Genomic DNA, 18,952 nt, shown 5'->3' with positions numbered 1-18,952 from the left:
TGTAAGAATACAATTATATATTACATGTAACATACAAAATACATATTAATCGACTGTTTATGTTATTGGTAAGACTTCTGGTTGACAGTAGGCTGCTAGTAGTTAAGTTTTTGGGCAGTCAAAAGTTATATGTAGATTTTCGACTGCAAGAGGGGCCAGTCTCCTAACCCCATGTTGTTCAAGGGTCCATTGTAGATGCTCTTTTCCTTTTCAGAAATAAAAGCCATAGACAAGTTTATTTGAGGGTAGGAAGAGTAATGTGAGGCCGGGCGCGGTGGCTCATGCCTATAATCCCAGCACTTTGGGAGGCTGAGTCGGGTAGATCACGAGGTCAAGAGATCAAGACCATCCTGGTCAACAAGGTGAAACCCCGTCTCTACTAAAAACACAAAAACTAGCTGGGCATGGTGGTGCATGCTTGTAGTCCCAGCTACTCGGGAGGCTGAGGCAGGAATTGCTTGAACCTAGGAGGCAGAGGTTGCGGTGAGGCTGAGATTGCACCATTGCACTCCAGCCTGGGTAACAAGAGCAAAACTCCGTCTCAAAAAAGAAAAAAAAAAGAAAAAAGAAAAAGGAAGAGTAATGTGAAGAGTCTTTTTTTTTTTTCTTTCTAGAAACATACATTTTTATTTCTTCAAAACTATTTACATGACAGTTTCCAAGGGAAACTCAATGCTATTTGTTCTTGAATTAGAAGTTCTCTCTCCTCATGGTGATTACTGAGTCTCCATTTAGAACTCTTGGAATAAACAAAGCTGTGAGCATGTGAGGTGCTAATTAAGCCTTTTCCTAATTGCTTCAATGTGCGTCAAGATGAAGACAGTCCTGAAGTTATTATACTGTTTTACTCGCCATGCAAGCTGTGTGACTCCAACTCCCAGTTTTATTGGGCTGTATACACACTAAAAAGCAATGATATTTACAAACCAATCCTAAGCAAGGCACTTCTGCCTTAGAAAATGGTACACAGAAAATATTTCTTAAAACCATTACACTGAAATATACAGTAAAATTTGTTTTTCAGTCGACATTGTTACAGTCTGTTGAATTTTCTTACTAATCTGGAAAACTTATCTGTTTGTTTGAATTCTGATATTTAGTAATATTTATAATATGTCTGACAAAAGGATTGTATTTGGGAATTTGAAGGTGAATTTTTTTTTCATCTTTTGCTTTCTGCACTTTTACAATGATCTAAAATGACTGTATATTATTTTTATAATGTTTAAAAGAAGTTTATAAAATGTTTTAACATAAATTAAATCTGGACATTTTCCTAACTTTCTAAGTAGCTTTTGGTAAACATAATTCAATCTCCTTAGCCTGTCAGTGCAAAATAATATTTTAAATTTTATTTTTAAATAAGTTTTTGTTTATAAGAATGTTGCTATTTTTTTTTTTTTTTTTCGAGACGGAGTTTCGCTCCTGTTACCCAGGCTGGAGTGCAATGGCGCGATCTCGGCTCACCGCAACCTCCGCCTCCTGGGTTCAGGCAATTCTCCTGCCTCAGCCTCCTGAGTAGCTGGGATTACAGGCACGTGCCACCATGCCCAGCTAATTTTTTGTATTTTTAGTAGAGACGGGGTTTCACCATGTTGACCAAGGATGGTCTCGATCTCTCAACCTTGTGATCCACCCACCTCGGCCTCCCAAAGTGCTGGGATTACAGGCTTGAGCCACCACGCCCGGCCTAGAATGTTGCTATTTTTTTTTTTTTATCTCTAATAGCTTTTGATATTAGTCTTCAAAATGGACTTAATATCTTATGAAATGCTTGCTGTTAGCTTTGAAGTTAGGTAATTTATGTAGGATTCAGTGAGAAATAGTGGAATTTCACATTTATGATTTTTAATCTGTAAAACACTCTAAATTAAATGTGTCTTTATTAGAATCTGTTCTCACCAGTGTAGAGGCCAGAAAGAAGAAGAACATCTTACACAATGGAGAGTCATTTCTCTTTGTGACTTATGATTCTGGAAATTATTTCTCTTAGAATCATAGCATTATAGGGGACTTTAGAGACCCTATAGTCCATCCTCCTCATTTCACAAGTGAGGAAAATGAGACAGCATGGCGGTTCAAGGTTGTGTGGCTGATATAGACTGAAATCTCATCTTGTACACTGGTGTTCTTTGCATTTTCAATATCCCTTTATTCAGACTCTAGAGGTGATGAAGGATCTATGTTTCCTAATCAAATTGTTTTATTAGGAGTAACATTCAATTACAACATAATTAAATGATGGAAACTTTCTTTTTAAGATGGAGTATTACTCTGTCACTCAAGTTGGAGTGCAGTGGTGCCATCTTGGCTCGCTGCAATTTTTGTGTCCCAGGTTCAGGCGCTTCTCTTGCTCTGTCTCCCAAGTAGCCTGGGATTAAGGGATATGCCACCATACCCAGCTAATTTTTGTATTTTTAGTAGAGATGGGGTTTCACTATGTTGGCCATGGCTGGTCTTGAACTCCTTGCCTCAAGTGATCCACCTGCCTTCACCTCCCAAAGTGCTGGGATTACAGGCATGAGCCACCACACCCAGCCCAAAACTTTCTGGAAAACAGGTTAATGGTATGTGCCACATTTCTTAAAAAAATTAAAAAAGTTAATTCAAGCCAGGTGTGGTACCACATGCCTGTAATACTAGCTACTGGGCAGACTGAGGCAAGAGGATTGCTTACCCAGGTGTTTGAGACTGCATTGAGCTATGGTTATTAAACCTGTGAATAGCCGCTGCACTCCAGCCTGGGCAATGGAGCAAGACCCCCATCTCTAAAACAAAGAAAGTTGTTGTTTTTTTTTACCTATTAATTTCACCTTAGGAAATTTTGCTGATAAACCAATTCAATGGGGACAGATGTTTAGGTACAAAGATGTTTATCTTAGCATTATTTTTAATAAGAAAGGAATACTTAATTGCTTGTGATATTAAAGGATTCATTACACATCTCATTTAATGAGCATGAAAAATGCTTTTGATATTAAGGTAAAAAATAATGATATAGAGCTAAATATAGAGTTTCAACACAATCTCATTAAATATGTTTATGCACATATTTAAAAATACAATATGCAAATGTGTAAAATATACTTTTTTTTTAAAAAAAAAGACACATTTATTGAGTGTCATGATCAGACTACTACATTTAGCAATCAACAGCATGGGTACAAAAAAAAAATCTACATTAAAACCCTTCGTTGGAATGCTTTACACTTTGCACGAAACAGAAACTGAAATAACCTGTTATACAATTAGTCACAAATACAGTCCTCGAGTTTTTTGCCCATACACATGAGTATTTGTCTAAATCATGTCTTCTTTGTAGCAGCTAGGCCCTGCTGCCACTGTGCTTGGCTGAGTTCACAAATCTGTTGTAAACTGTAGCTTCCCTGTCACTTCTTTGGCTCTTCTCTCCTGCTAAGCTTTGTTTCTTGGCAGTAATTTAAAATCTTCTGCCACTTCCGTAGCTGCTGCTGCTACTGGAACTGCCATAGCCACCTTGGTTTCATGGTTTGGCAAAGTATTGGCTGCCACCACCATATGGGTCAGAACTTCTGCCTCCAAAATTTCCTCCCTTTGTGGGTCCAGAATTTGAAGGCTGATTGTTGTAATTCCCAAAATCATTGTAGCTTCCACCACCTCCAAAATTGCCTCCATCATTACCAAATTAATTATAGCCATCCCCACTGCCACCGTATCCACCACCACCACGGCTACCACCAAAGCCACCACGACCACTGAAGTTTTCTCCACAACCAAAGTTGTCATTCCCACCGAATCACCTCCACGACCACCACCAAAGTTTCCAGAACCACTTTGACCTCTTTGGCTGGGTGAAGCACTAGCCAGCTTTTGCTTTGACAGGGCTTTCCTAACTTCATAGTTCCGGCCATTCACAGTATGGTATTTCTGAAAGACAGTCTTATCCATGGAGTCACAGTTGTCAAAAGTTACAAAAGTAAAGCCCCTTTTCTTGCCATTGCCTTGCTCAGTCATGATTTCAGTTGCTTCAGTTTTTCTATACTATTCAAAATAATCTCTTAGGTGATGTTCTTCATTGTCTTCTTTAATGCCACCAATGAATATCTGTTTCACAGTTAAGTGGGCACTTGGTCTTTGAGAACCTTCTCTTGAGACAACTCTTTGGTTCCCCAACTCTTCCATCCACCTCGTGTCACCTTGCATTCACGACTGCATCCACCTCCTCCACAGTGGCATATGTGACAAACCCAAAGCCCCTGGAGCATTTGGTGTTTGGATCTCTCATTACTACACAATCTGTGAGCCTTCTGCATTGATCATAACGGCTCCTCAGGCTCTCATTAGTTGTTTCAAAGCTCAACCCTCCAGTGAAGAGCTTCCTCGGCAGTTTAGGCTCTTTAGGAGACTCTGACTTAGACATGATGGCAGGGGGAAGAGAGACTTTAATGACACTTCCCCGGCGGCATCCATGGGCACAAGGAGTAAGCCGATTAATGTATCTAAAGTATAATTTTTATTGCCTTCATTCTTTCAGTATTTTCCAAACATTCTTCAGTTGTCACAAATGGCAATAATAAAGAGCCAAATATAAACATCATGTTTAAAAAATGTGTAAAATAACTGAACTTAAAATGTGATCATCGTAGAAGAAGAGCACTGCAATATATGTGAAGTACTGTGAGTTCTCAGGTTAATTTTGTGAAGGCACGTAAAGCTATGTGGCTTTAAGCAATGCCTTAATCCGTTTAAGTCTTAGCTTCTCTTTCTGCAAAGGAGAAGTTTGAATTAGTCGATCTTCCTTTCAGATCCATAACTCAATTTGATATATTACTTAGTATCCTTTTCTACAGAGAAAATGCTTATGCATAATAATAAATATGTAATCATAAAATTTTTATTAGTCTCTTTTATAGAATTCAAATTAATTACCACTGTTTACTTTTGTGCCTCTTGGTAATTGCTGCCCTCTGTTACAGATTGCTACTGAAGCAATAGAAAACTTCCGAACTGTTGTTTCTTTGACCCAAGAGCAGAAGTTTGAACATATGTATGCACAGAATTTGCAGGTACCCTACAGGTAATAACTGCTGAAGAGTGGAAGGGGCGTGTGAAGAATTTTTAATCATCATGTTTGTTTTCAAAAGGATTACTTTAGCCAGAAAGTAGGGAGCAAGTGGAGAAAGTACTTGAAGGGAACCCATTGGGAAACAGTTGTAATTATGCAGGAGATAAATTACAATACCATGAACTAAGGCAGGGACATCTCTGAGGTAGAACGTGTAAGAATGGGTCACTGCTTATGCCTGCAGTCCCAGCCCTTTGGGAGGCTAAGGCAGGTGGATCACGAGGTCAAGAGATGAAGACCATCCTGGCCAGCATGGTGAAACCCCATCTCTATTAAAAATACAAAAAAAATTAGCTGGGCGTAGTTGCGCATGCCTGTAGTCCCAGCTACTCAGGAGGCTGAGGCAGGAGAATTGCTTGAACCCAGGAGGCAGAGGTTGCAGTGGGCTGAGGTCATGCCACTGCACTCCAGCCTGGCACCTGGTGACAGTGAGACTGTCTTAAAAAAAAAAAAAAGAATGGGTCACTGATGCGGGAGGGAGGGAGACATGATGCTGAGAATAATTATCAGATGTCCAGTCAGGATATGACCCTATAATTGGCTCTAGTTGAAAATCAGTTATTTATGGAACATGAAATTTGAGGTACTTGTGGTACACAGAGAGGATGGCGGTTCCTCGGTTACCTGTCTTTCTGCTTTTAACCCCTTCTCCAGTGCAGACCTTCTTCCTTTAACAGTCATCCCAGTGTGGAGTCTAATAAATGGTGTGAACATAATCAAGTCCAACCTCTCTAAGTCTATTTCTTACAATAAAAGAAGAGAACTGGACCTTATTGATGGGTTTTTAAGCTTTTTTTAAAAAAAAATGATGGTAGAGCTTTTTTGTCTAAAAAAATTTTTATTTGATATCCTGATACATGGTGAAGATAAAAGCAGAAATGATCTGGTAGCAGGAGGGGTTGGAAGCCAGGGCTGCCCACTCGCTAACCTGCTTCCACCGACACCTCCATATCGCTGAGCTCCATGTCACAATTCTAGAATGTCAACCCCTTTGTAAAACCTTCTCTAACTCCCCCAGAGAATTAAGTGCTTCTCCTTTCTTCCCATAACAGATCATTCATAAGACACCTCCATCGTGTAGTGATTCAACTCAACTCTTGGGTGTCCTAAGGCAAGAACATGCCTGTTTCCTCTATGTCCCCCAGCATGGCCCCTGCAACTTGTAGGTGTTGGGTAAACATGTGCAGAATGAATATTTACATAGAGTACTTACATGTTGTATGTCCAAAAGTGGGAGGAAGGGAGAGAACTTTCACTTATTAATCCCTAACCAGCCCTTTAGAGTCATCGGATTATTTTCTCTTTACATCAACACTTTGAGGTGTAGTTAATTCTACATTAAAGATAAAGATACTGAGTTTCAGAGGTTAGGCTGTTTCCCAAATTTGCACAGCTGTTAAGTGTAAAGTGAAGACCAGACTTAGTTCTTTGGAAACTAAACCCACCTTTGTCAGTTGTGCCTCTGTACCCTACTGCCAATCTGTCAAAAGTTAGATTTTAAGGACTGAGAAATGAAAGTGGAATGAGTTTTCAAATGTCTTCTTTTCAGAAACTCTTTGAAGAAAGCACACATCTTTGGAATCACATTTTCCTTCACCCAGGCAATGATGTATTTTTCCTATGCTGGCTGTTTCCGGTTTGGAGCCTACTTGGTGGCACGTAGGCTCATGAGCTTTGAGGATGTTCTACTGTAAGTATTGGACTATTATGTATAGTTAAACTCGCAAAATAAAACTGGGACGAACATGCTTCTTGTCTAGATAGGAAACTCTACTGTGAAATTTCATGAAAAGATTCTGGTGATTGAGAAAGCGGCATTTTGCCTCTGAGTCTCCATGTGCCACCACCGAAGCACTTCCTTTCATTTGGAAGAGCAGTAACTTCTTTCTCCACTGCTGGCTCACGTACATCTGACCTTTCCAAATCTGTGACTGGGTGGAGTGATTTTATTTAGAGATTTAGAGAAGGCCTTGGCATTTGAGAAGAAGCCTAACCCTGAGCAAGCAGTCTGACTGGCTCCCTTTAAAGGACTTTCTTACAGAGCAGGTAAAGTACAGATGGGTTGTCCTAAGTTCTGCAAGCCCTAGGAGACTACAGGATAAGTTTACTTTTCCTTGATAAGAGAAGTGTTGGAAGGTAAACGCCTTATGAATTTAGAAATGATAAAGGAAAAGTTATATTGGGATTTTTCTGCTACATTGTTCTGAATGTAGATAATTGTACTTTGGTCAGAGGAAGATAAGCCTGAAGCTGATTATACTGTTAAAGTACCCAAATATGCATTTTGGTGGTCAAAAGTATGTGTAATCTTTCTGAGCTTCTAGATTTCGTGATGAGCAAGGTTCTGCCTCTTGATATCGTAACATAATTAGTATCAATATAGTTTTACATTTAAACCAGAATCACATAAGCCTGGCAGTGTAATGTGTTAGTATAGTATTTCTGTCCTTTTTAGACATTGAGTTGTTCTTGCATTACAGTTTGCTCAGGATGACCCCAAAAAAGACATCTAAATTTCCATTAAAGATGTATGTTAGACAAATGATATGCAGGTGCTATTGGTGATTATGACCTAGAGATCAAAATGCCAGCATCACTGGCATTAGGGCTTTGATTAGATAATTATTTGATATATTGTTTTACTCCAAAAACTTGAATGGTGAAAGTTGCTGACATTGGGGCATTTTGGTTTGCAAAGTCAATATTCCAAGTTAAGGAAAAGGAAGAGCTGTCTGAAGAGCAGTGCATTAGAAAAAGGTCCCATAGGTTTAAATGATCACAAGGCGGAGATTAACCATCAGTGTATTTTATTTAGTGCTAGTTAAACAAACAAAAAAACCCCGAAAACTAATGACAACATCTGCTACATAAACATAGGCATAGAGTCCAGAGGAAAGAAAGTAATGGATTCCCTGTATTCTGGAAGGGTTCCCAAGTATTATGTCAACTCCAGGCTTGCTGCTTAAAAAAGCATATTAATAAATATGTCTAGAGAAGGGCATGAAAAGAGTTATCAAAGAAACAAAGAAGTTTTTAGCAATATTTCAAGACTTGTAGGCCTGTCTTATGTAAAAGGAGATAAATTTTTTCTTCAGTTTGAAAAAGAACTTTTAAACAATAAACAGTCAAACATGCTACTTCCTAAAACAGAGGATGGAAGCCGATTTAGGGGAGGTGTCTAGGTACGAACATGGAGAGCTGGACTTGATACCTGTAAGGTCCTTCGCAACTTTAAGTTGCTGTGATTTCCACGCCATAAATAAGAATGTCAGTGCATCTTGGGAGCAACATGATAACTGATTCTATAAGAAACTTTCTTTTTGTTGCACAGTTCACAGGTTTTTAAGAATCTGATGTAATTCCAACATCACTGACTGTACCTCTTGTTGATCACCACAGTAGTGCTGTGGAACAACCAGCCACTAAACCTCAGAGACATACGTGTTTTTTCCTACAAACCTGTGGGTTAGCTGTGAAGTTCCACTGATCTGGGTTAGGCATAGTAGATCTCAGCTGGACTTACTCATGTGTCTGTAGTGGGTTGTGTGTGTAGCTGGTTGGTTGGGATCCACATAGCTGTCTTTCATGTGCACCTCATCCTCCAGCAGGCTACCCTGGGTTTGAGACAGTGGCAGTGTTCTGAGAAAGAGAAAGAGCACATGCATGCATGTTCACAAAGGATATAAGGCCCTCCTGAGTCATAGCTTGGAACTGGCAAAAGTAATTTCCACCACATCCTGTTGGCCAAAGCAAGTCACAAGATCAGCCCAGATTCAAAGGGTGCTGCAAAGGTCACACTGCAAGAAGATGAGGATACAGAGAGAGGTGGAAAAATGGGTTCTTTTGCAATCAGTCTATCACACTGACATGAACTTATAAGGAAATGTGTTTGTTTTATTTTTTAATATCTGGTTTTTGTTTTGTTTTGTTTTGTTTTTTTGAGACGGAGTTTGCTCTTGTTACCCAGGCTGGAGTACAATGGCGTGATCTTGGCTCACCACAACCTCTGCCTCCTGGGTTCAAGCAGTTCTCCTGCCTCAGCCTCCTGAGTATCTGGGTCTACAGGCATGCACCACCATGTCCAGCTAATTTTTGTATTTTTAGTGTAGACGAGGTTTCACCATGTTGACCAGGATGGTCTTGATTTCTTGACCTCATGATCCACCCTCCTTGGCCTCCCAAAGTGCTGGGATTATAGGCATCAACCACTGCACCCAGCCATCTGTTCTATAACTATTCGAGGCAAAGCTTTCTGGTTATAGTGGTGTCCATTTTCAGCCAGGCATGGTGGCTCACATTATAATCTCAGCACTTTGGGAGGCTGAGGCAGGAGGATTGCTTCAGCCCAGGAGTTTGAGACCAGCTTGGGCCAAATAGGGAGACCCCATCTCTACAAAAAATAAAACAATTATCTGGGTGTGGTGGTGCATAGTTTTAGTCCCAGCTACTCCTGAAGCTGAAGTGGGAAGATTGCTTGAACCCTGGAGGTCGTATCTGTAGTGGGCTCTGATTGTACTACTGCACTTCAGCCTGGGCAACACAGCAAGACCCCATCTCAAAAAAAAAAAAAAGAATGTCAGCTTTCTAGATGTGGTCGTAACACTGTGCACATGTTTTGTCTTTGTGCTTTCCAGAGTATTTTCAGCTATTGTCTTTGGTGCCATGGCTGTTGGGCAAGTCAGTTCATTTGCTCCTGACTATGCCAAAGCCAAAGTATCAGCAGCTCACATCATCATGATCATTGAAAAAACCCCTTTGATTGACAGCTACAGCACCGAAGGCCTAAAGCCGGTAAGTTTGATGTTTCAACTATTTGATCTACTTCTGACTCCTGAATGAAAATATTCTAAGTAGAAACTTAATAAAATTTGTACTTTCAAATATGCTCATAATAAAATCAAACTTTCTAGATCATAGATTCTTTTCAATAGCTGCTACTAATATACATGAACATTCAGTACTTTTATCTAGCAAAGGTTATAGAGAAATAGGAATACTGCCTACTTTATAAGAAAACCCTATTAATCGAGTTGGGAGCCTGCCTCAGCCTCCCAAGTAGCTGGGACTGCAAGCATGTGCCATTGTGCCCAACTAATTTTTTAATTATCTGTAGAGACAAGGTCTCCCTATGTTGCCCAGGCTGGTCACCAGATTTTATTACATGTAAGTTATTATATTCCTGAGGAACAGATTTGAGTTATCGCAGCTGTACCATATATTCATATTGTCTTAATATATGCTATGAAAGCTTTCACTCTTTTAGATGTCATTAAATTCTAGCAGTCTGAGGCAGAGCACAGTGGCTCATGCCTGTTATCTCAGCACTTTGGGTGGCCAAGGCAGGTGGATCACTTGAGGTCAGGAGTTCAAGACCAGCCTGGCCAATATGGTGAAACTCCATCTCTACTAAAAATACAAAAAAAAGATTAGCTGAGTGTGGTGGCGCATGCTTGTAATCCTAGCTACTCAGGAGGCTGAGGCACAAGAATTGCTTGAATCTGAGAGGCGGAGGTTGTAGTGAGCTGAGATTGCACCACTGCACTCAGCCTGGGTGACAGAGTGAGACTCTGTCTCAAAAAAATAAAAAATAAAATAAAAATAAATAAATTCCAGCAGTTTGAAGTGAAGCCAATTGTAATATGAATTCATTACCTTCTGATACTTGATAATCGAGAAAGTTAGCTATACACTTTATTTTCAATATTGCAGCCATCAAATTTACTGTTATTCTTCACTTTGCAGAAAACACTGGAAGGAAATGTGACATTTAATGAAGTTGTATTCAACTATCCCTCACGACCAGACATCCCAGTGCTTCAGGGGCTGAGCCTGGAGGTGAAGAAGGGCCAGACGCTGGCTCTGGTGGGCAGCAGTGGCTGTGGGAAGAGCACAGTGGTCCAGCTCCTGGAGCGGTTCTACGACCCCTTGGCGGGGACAGTGGTGAGCACACTTTCATATTTAGTTCAGTTCAGGTTTTCATCATCCAAATGTCTGACTGTATTTAATTCTCAACTATAAGCCATGTTTTTTTCAGACCTTTAAACAATAACCCCACTTAGTCTGACAGCCTACATATGGTTAAGTGGTGTCATCTGCCCCAGCCAACTTCTCCAGGCTCCCTTCAACACTACCCCTCTACCCTCCTTTGCAAGCACCTTTTTTACCACACATCTCCCTTGCTGTACTTCAGTTTCAGCTGACTTGAGAAGAACCAATAAGCAATCCCATTACTGGGTATATATCCAAAGGATTAGAAATTATTCTATTATAAGGACACATGCATACAAATGTTCGTTGCAGCATTGTTTACAATAGCAAAGACCTGGAACCAACCTAAATGCCCATCCATGATAGACTGGACAGGGAAGACGTGGCACATATACACCATGGAATACTATGCAGCCATAAAAAACGATGAGTTCGTGTCCTTTGTAGGGACATGGATGAACCTGGAAACCATCATTCTCAGCAAACTGACACAAGAACAGAAAATCAAACACTGCATGTTCTCACTCATAGGTGGGTGTTGAACAATGAGAACACATGGACACAGGGAGGGGAGCATCACACACTGGGGTCTGTAGCGGGGAACTAGGGGAGGTACAGTGGCGGGTGGGGAGTTGGGGAGGGATAACATGGGGAGAAATGCCAGGTATAGGTGATGGGGAGGAAGGCAGCAAACCACATTGCCGTGTATGTACCTATACAACAATCCTGCATGTTCTTCACATGTACCCCAAAACCTAAAACGCAATAAAATAAAATAAAAAACATAAAGAGAAAAAAAAATAGAAGCATCTAAAAAGATTCAGAACAGGTGCTAGGAGTGAGATGAAAGCCGAGGATGGGGACTGTTTCAAAGATGGTGGCCAGCAATGACAGATGGTATGCAGAGATTGGGCAGGGAGTAGACTGAGAAGACGTGATAGAGTCTAGCAATGAATGGGCTGTTTCACACATTTTAAAATATTCTTAGTGAAGTAGTGATGGTAGAAAACAATTAAGGGTGGCTGAAGTATGGTTAGGAGGAAAAATGGAGATCTAAGTGAGTATAGATTATCAAGAATATTGAAAGTAAAAGAGGCAAATAAGGACAGTGCTTGAGTAGGGAGGCAGAGTCCAGGGAAAATGTTTAGGAGGTAAATTCTTGAGCATTTTTATGACTGGGGATGAGACAAAATCGTTGATGGAGAGAGGGCATTGAAACACATCTGAGAAAAAAAAGTAGAATCAAATTTGGGAAATGTATAAAGAATGTGGAAGTATGTCCTTTTGTCTTCTGAGCTAAAATGTGTCAGGGAATGTTGATGGGGATGAGAGAGGTGTCTGGCAGGGAGTGGTGAGTTTAAAGGATTATCATGGGGAATAGGAAAGGGGGATAGGAAAGAAGACAAATTGAAAAGGAATAGAATTAAGAGAAAGACATTTTCATTATGTAGGCATGTAATTAGTTGTATCGAGAAGTGATATTTAAAATACTTAACAACGGGAACAGCATGAGCACTGACCAGTCAGAATGGACACCTGCTGGTACAAGTCAGATGGAGGTTAGTAGCATTTAATGACTGAAATTAAAAGAGTTTTCAACCTGTAGTCTAGGGCTCTTTTGACTTTTTCACAGCAGTTCCTCTTACTCATAAATATTTGTAATTGTAGTCAAAGACAATTATGCCTTCATTCAGTCTACTCTTGAATCATTACATAAGCTTGTTCCCTGCTTTTACTCTCTTGCTTTATATTTTCTGTGAACTCTGATTGTGTCCTTCAATTTTGTGGTGAGTTTAAAAACAAGACTCTAAATGAAGACGTTTCTGATAGCCGAAGCAATTAATTAGAAGAGGAAATGTTAGGTCTCAGACACTTATTATGGCCCTAAACAGGCAGTTAATAAGTAATGTGTTAAATATTGTGCTATGATGAATTGTAGGGCGTGATATCTGCCCTCAAGTACTTTAACTGAGGAGATGGGGCATATACTTACATGAGTTAGATTAAAGAAGATAGGCCTAGTGCTAGTTCTTAAGAGATAAGGATTTGCATATGGGTGAACAGTAGGGATGACATTCAATGTAAGAGAAAATACAAGCTGTTATCAGTGATTTGTACCCAATGCAGCAAATAGGACACTTTGACTGAAATAGGGAGTTTAGTTTGAGTAGTGGTTCTCAACTTTTCTGATGATAACTCATGTAGGAATGATTTAAAAATGTCACCATCCACTAATGTACTCATAGTCACTTTCCAATAGGAAAAACACTTGGTAATAACGAAATGTTGGAGTTGAAAACAACAATACAATACAGCACAATAATGATACAAGAAGAAGTATTGATCATTCTGCAAGTACATAAACACAAGCAGAACATAAGTTAAAACATGGATAGCATCAGTTATAGTTCAGAGTAGGAAAAAGAAACTGCACTAGATGTTTCAAGTAGAGGGAATTACATGCTAACAAAATCTTTGGAAGGGCTGGAAGAGTGAAAGTAAAGGTGGCTGCTTGCTCCCAGACTTCCAAATCACTGCACTGCAGCTGTGATTCTGTAACCAAGAAGCTGCAGAAAATTATGCCGATGTCACAGCTGTTCCAAATTTAAAGACCCAAGACTAGAATCTGGCTGTTGCAGAAATTCTTGTTTGTCAAAGACGAGTTAAGCCATTAGCTTACTACAGCTGCTGAAGGAGAGTTGGTGTCTGCCTTCCAGATTTTACACTGTGCATCTCCCTGGTAGACCCTAACTTACTTCCAGAACCAAGGGAAACTGGGAAATAGTTTTTAGCCTTCTAATTCCTTGATGTATAAAAGGGCAGACAAGGAAGTATACCGAAATGACTGTTGAGTACATAGGACAGTAAGCGTCCGAGAACATTTTGATATTAGACTGAAAATAGAGTGTCCTCATTTATGCAGGAATATCCATTATCTTCTCCTGTGCATTTGCACTTGGAAATACTGCCAGATGGTGCACTGCAGCCAGACGTCTTAGCAGAAAGTGTCCACAATAAACTCTAGTAAATGTACAAAATTTTATTTACGGACATCAATGAGTAGCCCTGAGTAACTCAGTGAATTTCTACTAGTTATTTTTTACTGCCATGTAAAAATTAGTCTATGATTTGAGCATAAGAATTAAAGAAAGAATTTGACCCTGAGGACCTCCCGAAGTCAGGAAATTCTCATGACCATCAGTGGACCTTGAATCACACATTGAAAAACATTGACCTGAAGTGTTGGTTGTCAAGCTTCGGTGAATATCAGAACGGTCCAAAGAGCTAGTAAAAAACACCGCCAGCCTGGATTATTCAAGTAGGCTAGGGTTCGGCCTTTTATTTTTAGGCTTTTTCTAGGTGATTCTGCTGCCAACCGTCATTTGAGATCTACTGAACTGGTGAATTTGAAGAAAGATGTAGGTTAAATTGTGGAGAGTCTTGAAAAATTAAGCTATAGAATTGTGAAGATGGGAGGATCCAAGTTTTGAGGGACCTGAAGGTTACACAATTTTACGGATTCACCTTAAAGAAAAGAAAAAGTTTTGAATGCAAAATTAGATAGAAAAGTGGATACTTGCTTCAAATAAAAAGAAATCACAACCAAATACTGGAAGCTTAAAGATTCTGGTCCCTTTCATTTTTAGGCAATTTATCATCCACACTTACAGGAAAGAGCTTCCTGACTGTAGCCCTGCCGCCCTCCCACCCAGAACACTGTTCAACTTCCCAGAATTTACATGTAATTGAGGGCTCCTGAAGCTTAACCTTCATCAGCATCACTGTTAAATCATCCTTGATTTGAGTCTTCCCCTGACCTTTTCTTTCTCCCCTTTCCAGTCTCTCCCATATACGACAGTCAGAGCCCCCTTTAGAATACAGTTAGAAGCTGCTTGCCATTGTCTGGTTATAAGAGAAGTGCCTGGGCCAAGATGGAGGCATTCCCCTTTCAAGCGAGGACATAAAATATCTTTCAGTTGTGAGATATTAGTGTTACCAAAACCCAGCCTACAGTGTTTGAATCCAGTCCGAGTTTTCCCCTAATTACTGTGACCTTGTATAAGTTACTTACCTTTGCTCATTTCCGTATCAGTAAAATGGGAATTAATATCAGTAACCTCATAAGAGTTGCTGTGAAGGTTAAACAAGAGACTGTATGAGTCATGCTTATTACAGCACCTACAATATTGTTAGTGCTCAATTTTTAAAAATCGATTATTTCAAGTAAATACACATAGAAGAATACATATTTAACATTTTTGTGCTAATAAAAGCAATCAATAGATTTAAAAATCTACAATAGAGATAGCTGATCATTTTAATCTGGCCTTACATTATTTCTTACCAACATGTTTACTTTCTTAGTTATGTTTTTATCTAGACCAGGGTTTTTTGAGCAGTTCTCATAGATTCCCCAGAGTTCCTTGGTCTTCCATCAGAGCAACACCATTCCTCAGCCAAAGAAGCTCTGCTTTGATCTGTTTTACATTCTAGGCTTCTAAACTTATTTTCCCTAAAAAAAGAATTCTTCAATCAACATAGGTTTTAAATAGTTTACAATTCTAGGGTATTATGTGGGAACCAGGAAGCCCAAGAGTGTATTCAGTGTAATGAAGAAACTCATCATAACTTGCTGAGATCATTCAGATTTGCCTGTGATTATATTAGCTAGGCAGTGTCTGTTTTCCTCCCAGGGGCATAAACCTGGAAAATTAAAACAAAAACAAAAACAAAAACAAAACGACTCCTTTCCTTACATTTCCACTTCTCAAGTACAGTGTTTTATCTGACAAGATCTTCTGCTTAGCCATATCCTCGTTTGGCTTTTACTGTCTCTCTCCACCCTCTGCTTTCCACCTTCATTTATTAGCATTGTAAGGAAACCTGGAGCGTACGTGTGTGGAATAGTCTCTATGGCAACTCAGCTTGGTACTAATAAGGTCATGGCAGAGCTTCCATCCCTCCACCTGCCAGTGTCACAAGCAGAAGCCACGTTCCTATAGCAAAGATTGTACCTTGCCACTCACCAGCTGTCCCCTTGAGCCACCCAGCCAGGCACATGCAATACACAGAGTATATGGCTCAGTACATGCTTGTCGCTACTATTAGAAAAGCTCAAAGCTGAGTCACTGGTGCCTTCTTCAGAAGGGATGAACAGCTCTCTCACCTGAATGCCAGAAAATTCTCTTGCAAAGCACACCTATCTGGCAGGCATATTTGCATCAGAGTAGGGCTTGTTATTAGCAAGGCTGTAAGGGGCCCTCCCCAGATTTCTGCAGGATAATCCAGGGAGCCAGATTATAGAGAAAGGGCAGCTCTCCATTCCTATTAATCTGGCTCAGTATTGAGGATGTCTGTCCACCCTTTCCTGCCCTGTTCACCTATCCATCCCCTGTAGTTCCTGACCAGCAAACTTATTATGTGGTCATAGTTGTTATTTATTTCCACTCTAATCCTGGCTACGTTTTCTCTGAAAAATGGAGATATAAGAATAAGGCTATCAGGATACATCTCAGAAGTATTAGGCATTGTATTAGTTTTCTTTGGCTGCTATAACCACATGGCACAAATTCAGTGGCTTAAAACACCACCAATTTATGACCTTATACTTCTGAAGGTCAGAAGTCTAAAATAGGTCTCAGTGGGCTCAAATGAAGTGTCAGCAGTACTGTTCCTTCCAGACGCTCCAAAGGATGATCTGTTTTCTTGCTTGTGGCCCCTTCCTCCATTTTCAAATCCAGCAGTGGCTGGTTGAATCTTTCTCACTCTGCACTGCTGATACTCTCCTCCCTCCTTCTTCCTCAGTTAGGAGCCCTTATGATTACATTAGGCCCACCAAGATAATTCAGGATAATCTTATTTTACAGTCAGCTGATTAGCGAGCTTACATCTACTACTTTCATTCCTTTTTGCCATGTAACATAATACATTCACAGGATCCAGGGATTAGGACATACATGCCTTGTGGGAGAAGGAACATTGTTCTGCCTACCATGTGCATACATCAGAAACTATGGTTGACACACAGGAAGCATGACAGTTCCTCAAAGCATACAATTATGACTTGGTTGGATTAACCTTAACTGTCCAAATTTTAATCACACAACCTTTTCCTTAATCTCACAGTAACTTGGCAATTTCAGTTTAGGAAATGATGATGTTAATTGTGCTAAATTCAAAGTGTGCTTGTCCTGAAGTTGATCTGTGAACTCTTGTTTTCAGCTGCTTGATGGCAAAGAAATAAAACAACTGAATGTTCAGTGGCTCCGAGCACAGCTGGGCATCGTGTCCCAGGAGCCCATCCTGTTTGACTGCAGCATTGGTGAGAACATTGCCTATGGAGACAACAGCCGAGTGGTGTCACAGGATGAGATCGTGAGGGCAGCCAAGGAGGCCAACATACACACCTTCATTGAGTCACTGCCTAAGGTAAGTCCCTTTCCAAATTAACAGCCCTGGCGCATGTGGCAGTGTCCCTGGCCTGTAGTTTGATTTCTAAGGGGCTGGTTTCCCAGAAGTGAAGAGAAATTAGCATCTAAATCATACCCTTACCTGTATACAAGCATCGGGCCACACTTCCTATCTGGGTTAGATGTTACCTTTACCTGATCACCTGTCCTTGTGAGGAAGGAATGAAAGTGCTGGACCGCTTCAAGTTTAGGAGGGAGGAACATTGCTGGGCTAGGAGAACTGGAACAGTTCTCTAGGTCCAAAGCTGTTAGGCCCGAGGCTCCTCCTTTTTCAGCCCTAGGTTTAAGTACAATGTCTGGGAGGCCTTTCCCTTCAAGTCCAAGTGCAGAGTCTGGGTTGCCACCTGCAGGCATGTTGCTTCTGGCCTGCTGAGGAGGCAGCCATGACTGTCCCTCCCCATGTCTCTCCCCTGTTTCTCTTCCTTCTTCCTTCTTGCAGCTGTCTTTCAAGCCTCAAATCTCACTGTGGAGTCAGTCCAGTCCAGGGGGCTGAACCCATGCCAGAAAGAGGGCTCTCTCTGAATAAGGGCTGAGCCATTGGGGTGCGCATGGTATCATGTAATCTCTCGTCATCGTACATTTCATGGACCCCAAGCTTTGTTTACAGTCGCTTGTTGAAATCTTTTCTAGGCCTTCCTGGGCTGTCGTCCTATGAGTGTCCCCTGAATTCCTGCTAGGAAGTTGGATAAATGGAACCTCTCACCCTCTCTTAAGTCCTCTTAGATCCTGTATTTTATTTTTTTGTTCCGTTTTGTTTTAGAATACAAGTTGAATATGCCTCATCCAAAATACTTGTGACCAGAAGTCTTTTAGATTTTGGAATATTTGCATACACATAATTCACTTATATATCATGTATACTTTATACCAGGCATCCCCAAACTACGGCCCATGGGCCGCATGTGGCCCCCTGAGGCCATTTATCCGGCCCCCCGCCGCACTTCAGGAAGGGGCACCTCTTTTATTGGTGGTCAGTGAGAGGAGCACAGTATGTGGCGGCCCTCCAACGGTCTGAGGGACAGTGAACTGGCCCCCTGTGTAAAAAGTTTGGGGACGCCTGCTTTATACACATAGCCTGAAGGCAATCTTATACAATATGTTTAATAACTGTGAGCATGAAACAAAGCTTTGACTGTGTTTTGACTGTGACCTGTCACATGAGATCAGGTGTGAAAGTTTTCACTTGTGGCATCATGTTGGTGCTCAAAAAGTTTCAGAATTTCGGATTTTAAAATTTTGGATTATGGATGTTCAACCTGTATTGAAAGTCCAAAATTAGATTTTTTCCAGCCTTTATTTTAGATTTAGTGGGTACGTGTGCAGGTTTATTATACCTGGGTATATTGCACGATGCTGAGGTTTTGGGGTATAAATGATCCCATCACCCAGG

The 18,952-nt window shown here is 40.5% G+C and overlaps 1 protein-coding gene and 1 pseudogene across 2 annotated transcripts in view; one reads left to right on the top strand and one right to left on the bottom strand.

The window, feature by feature from the left end:
- ABCB1 (ATP binding cassette subfamily B member 1) overlaps nucleotides 1-18,952 on the top strand; it is a 118,712-nt gene that overhangs the window by 84,274 nt on the left and 15,486 nt on the right. For both annotated transcript variants that reach the window (XM_074379358.1, XM_074379357.1), the window contains exons 22-26: nucleotides 4,956-5,056; nucleotides 6,654-6,794; nucleotides 9,739-9,895; nucleotides 10,847-11,044; nucleotides 17,315-17,521. In XM_074379358.1, the coding sequence (XP_074235459.1) occupies nucleotides 4,956-5,056; nucleotides 6,654-6,794; nucleotides 9,739-9,895; nucleotides 10,847-11,044; nucleotides 17,315-17,521 (804 nt within the window). The remainder of the gene's footprint in view (nucleotides 1-4,955; nucleotides 5,057-6,653; nucleotides 6,795-9,738; nucleotides 9,896-10,846; nucleotides 11,045-17,314; nucleotides 17,522-18,952) is intronic.
- LOC120365276 (heterogeneous nuclear ribonucleoprotein A1-like) lies at nucleotides 3,229-4,399 on the bottom strand (annotated as a pseudogene).

The sequence above is a fragment of the Saimiri boliviensis genome, chromosome 10 (assembly GCF_048565385.1).
Source record: "Saimiri boliviensis isolate mSaiBol1 chromosome 10, mSaiBol1.pri, whole genome shotgun sequence".
In the NCBI taxonomy this organism is placed as follows: Eukaryota; Metazoa; Chordata; class Mammalia; order Primates; family Cebidae; genus Saimiri; species Saimiri boliviensis.
This window is presented reverse-complemented; position numbering and strand designations above follow the sequence as displayed.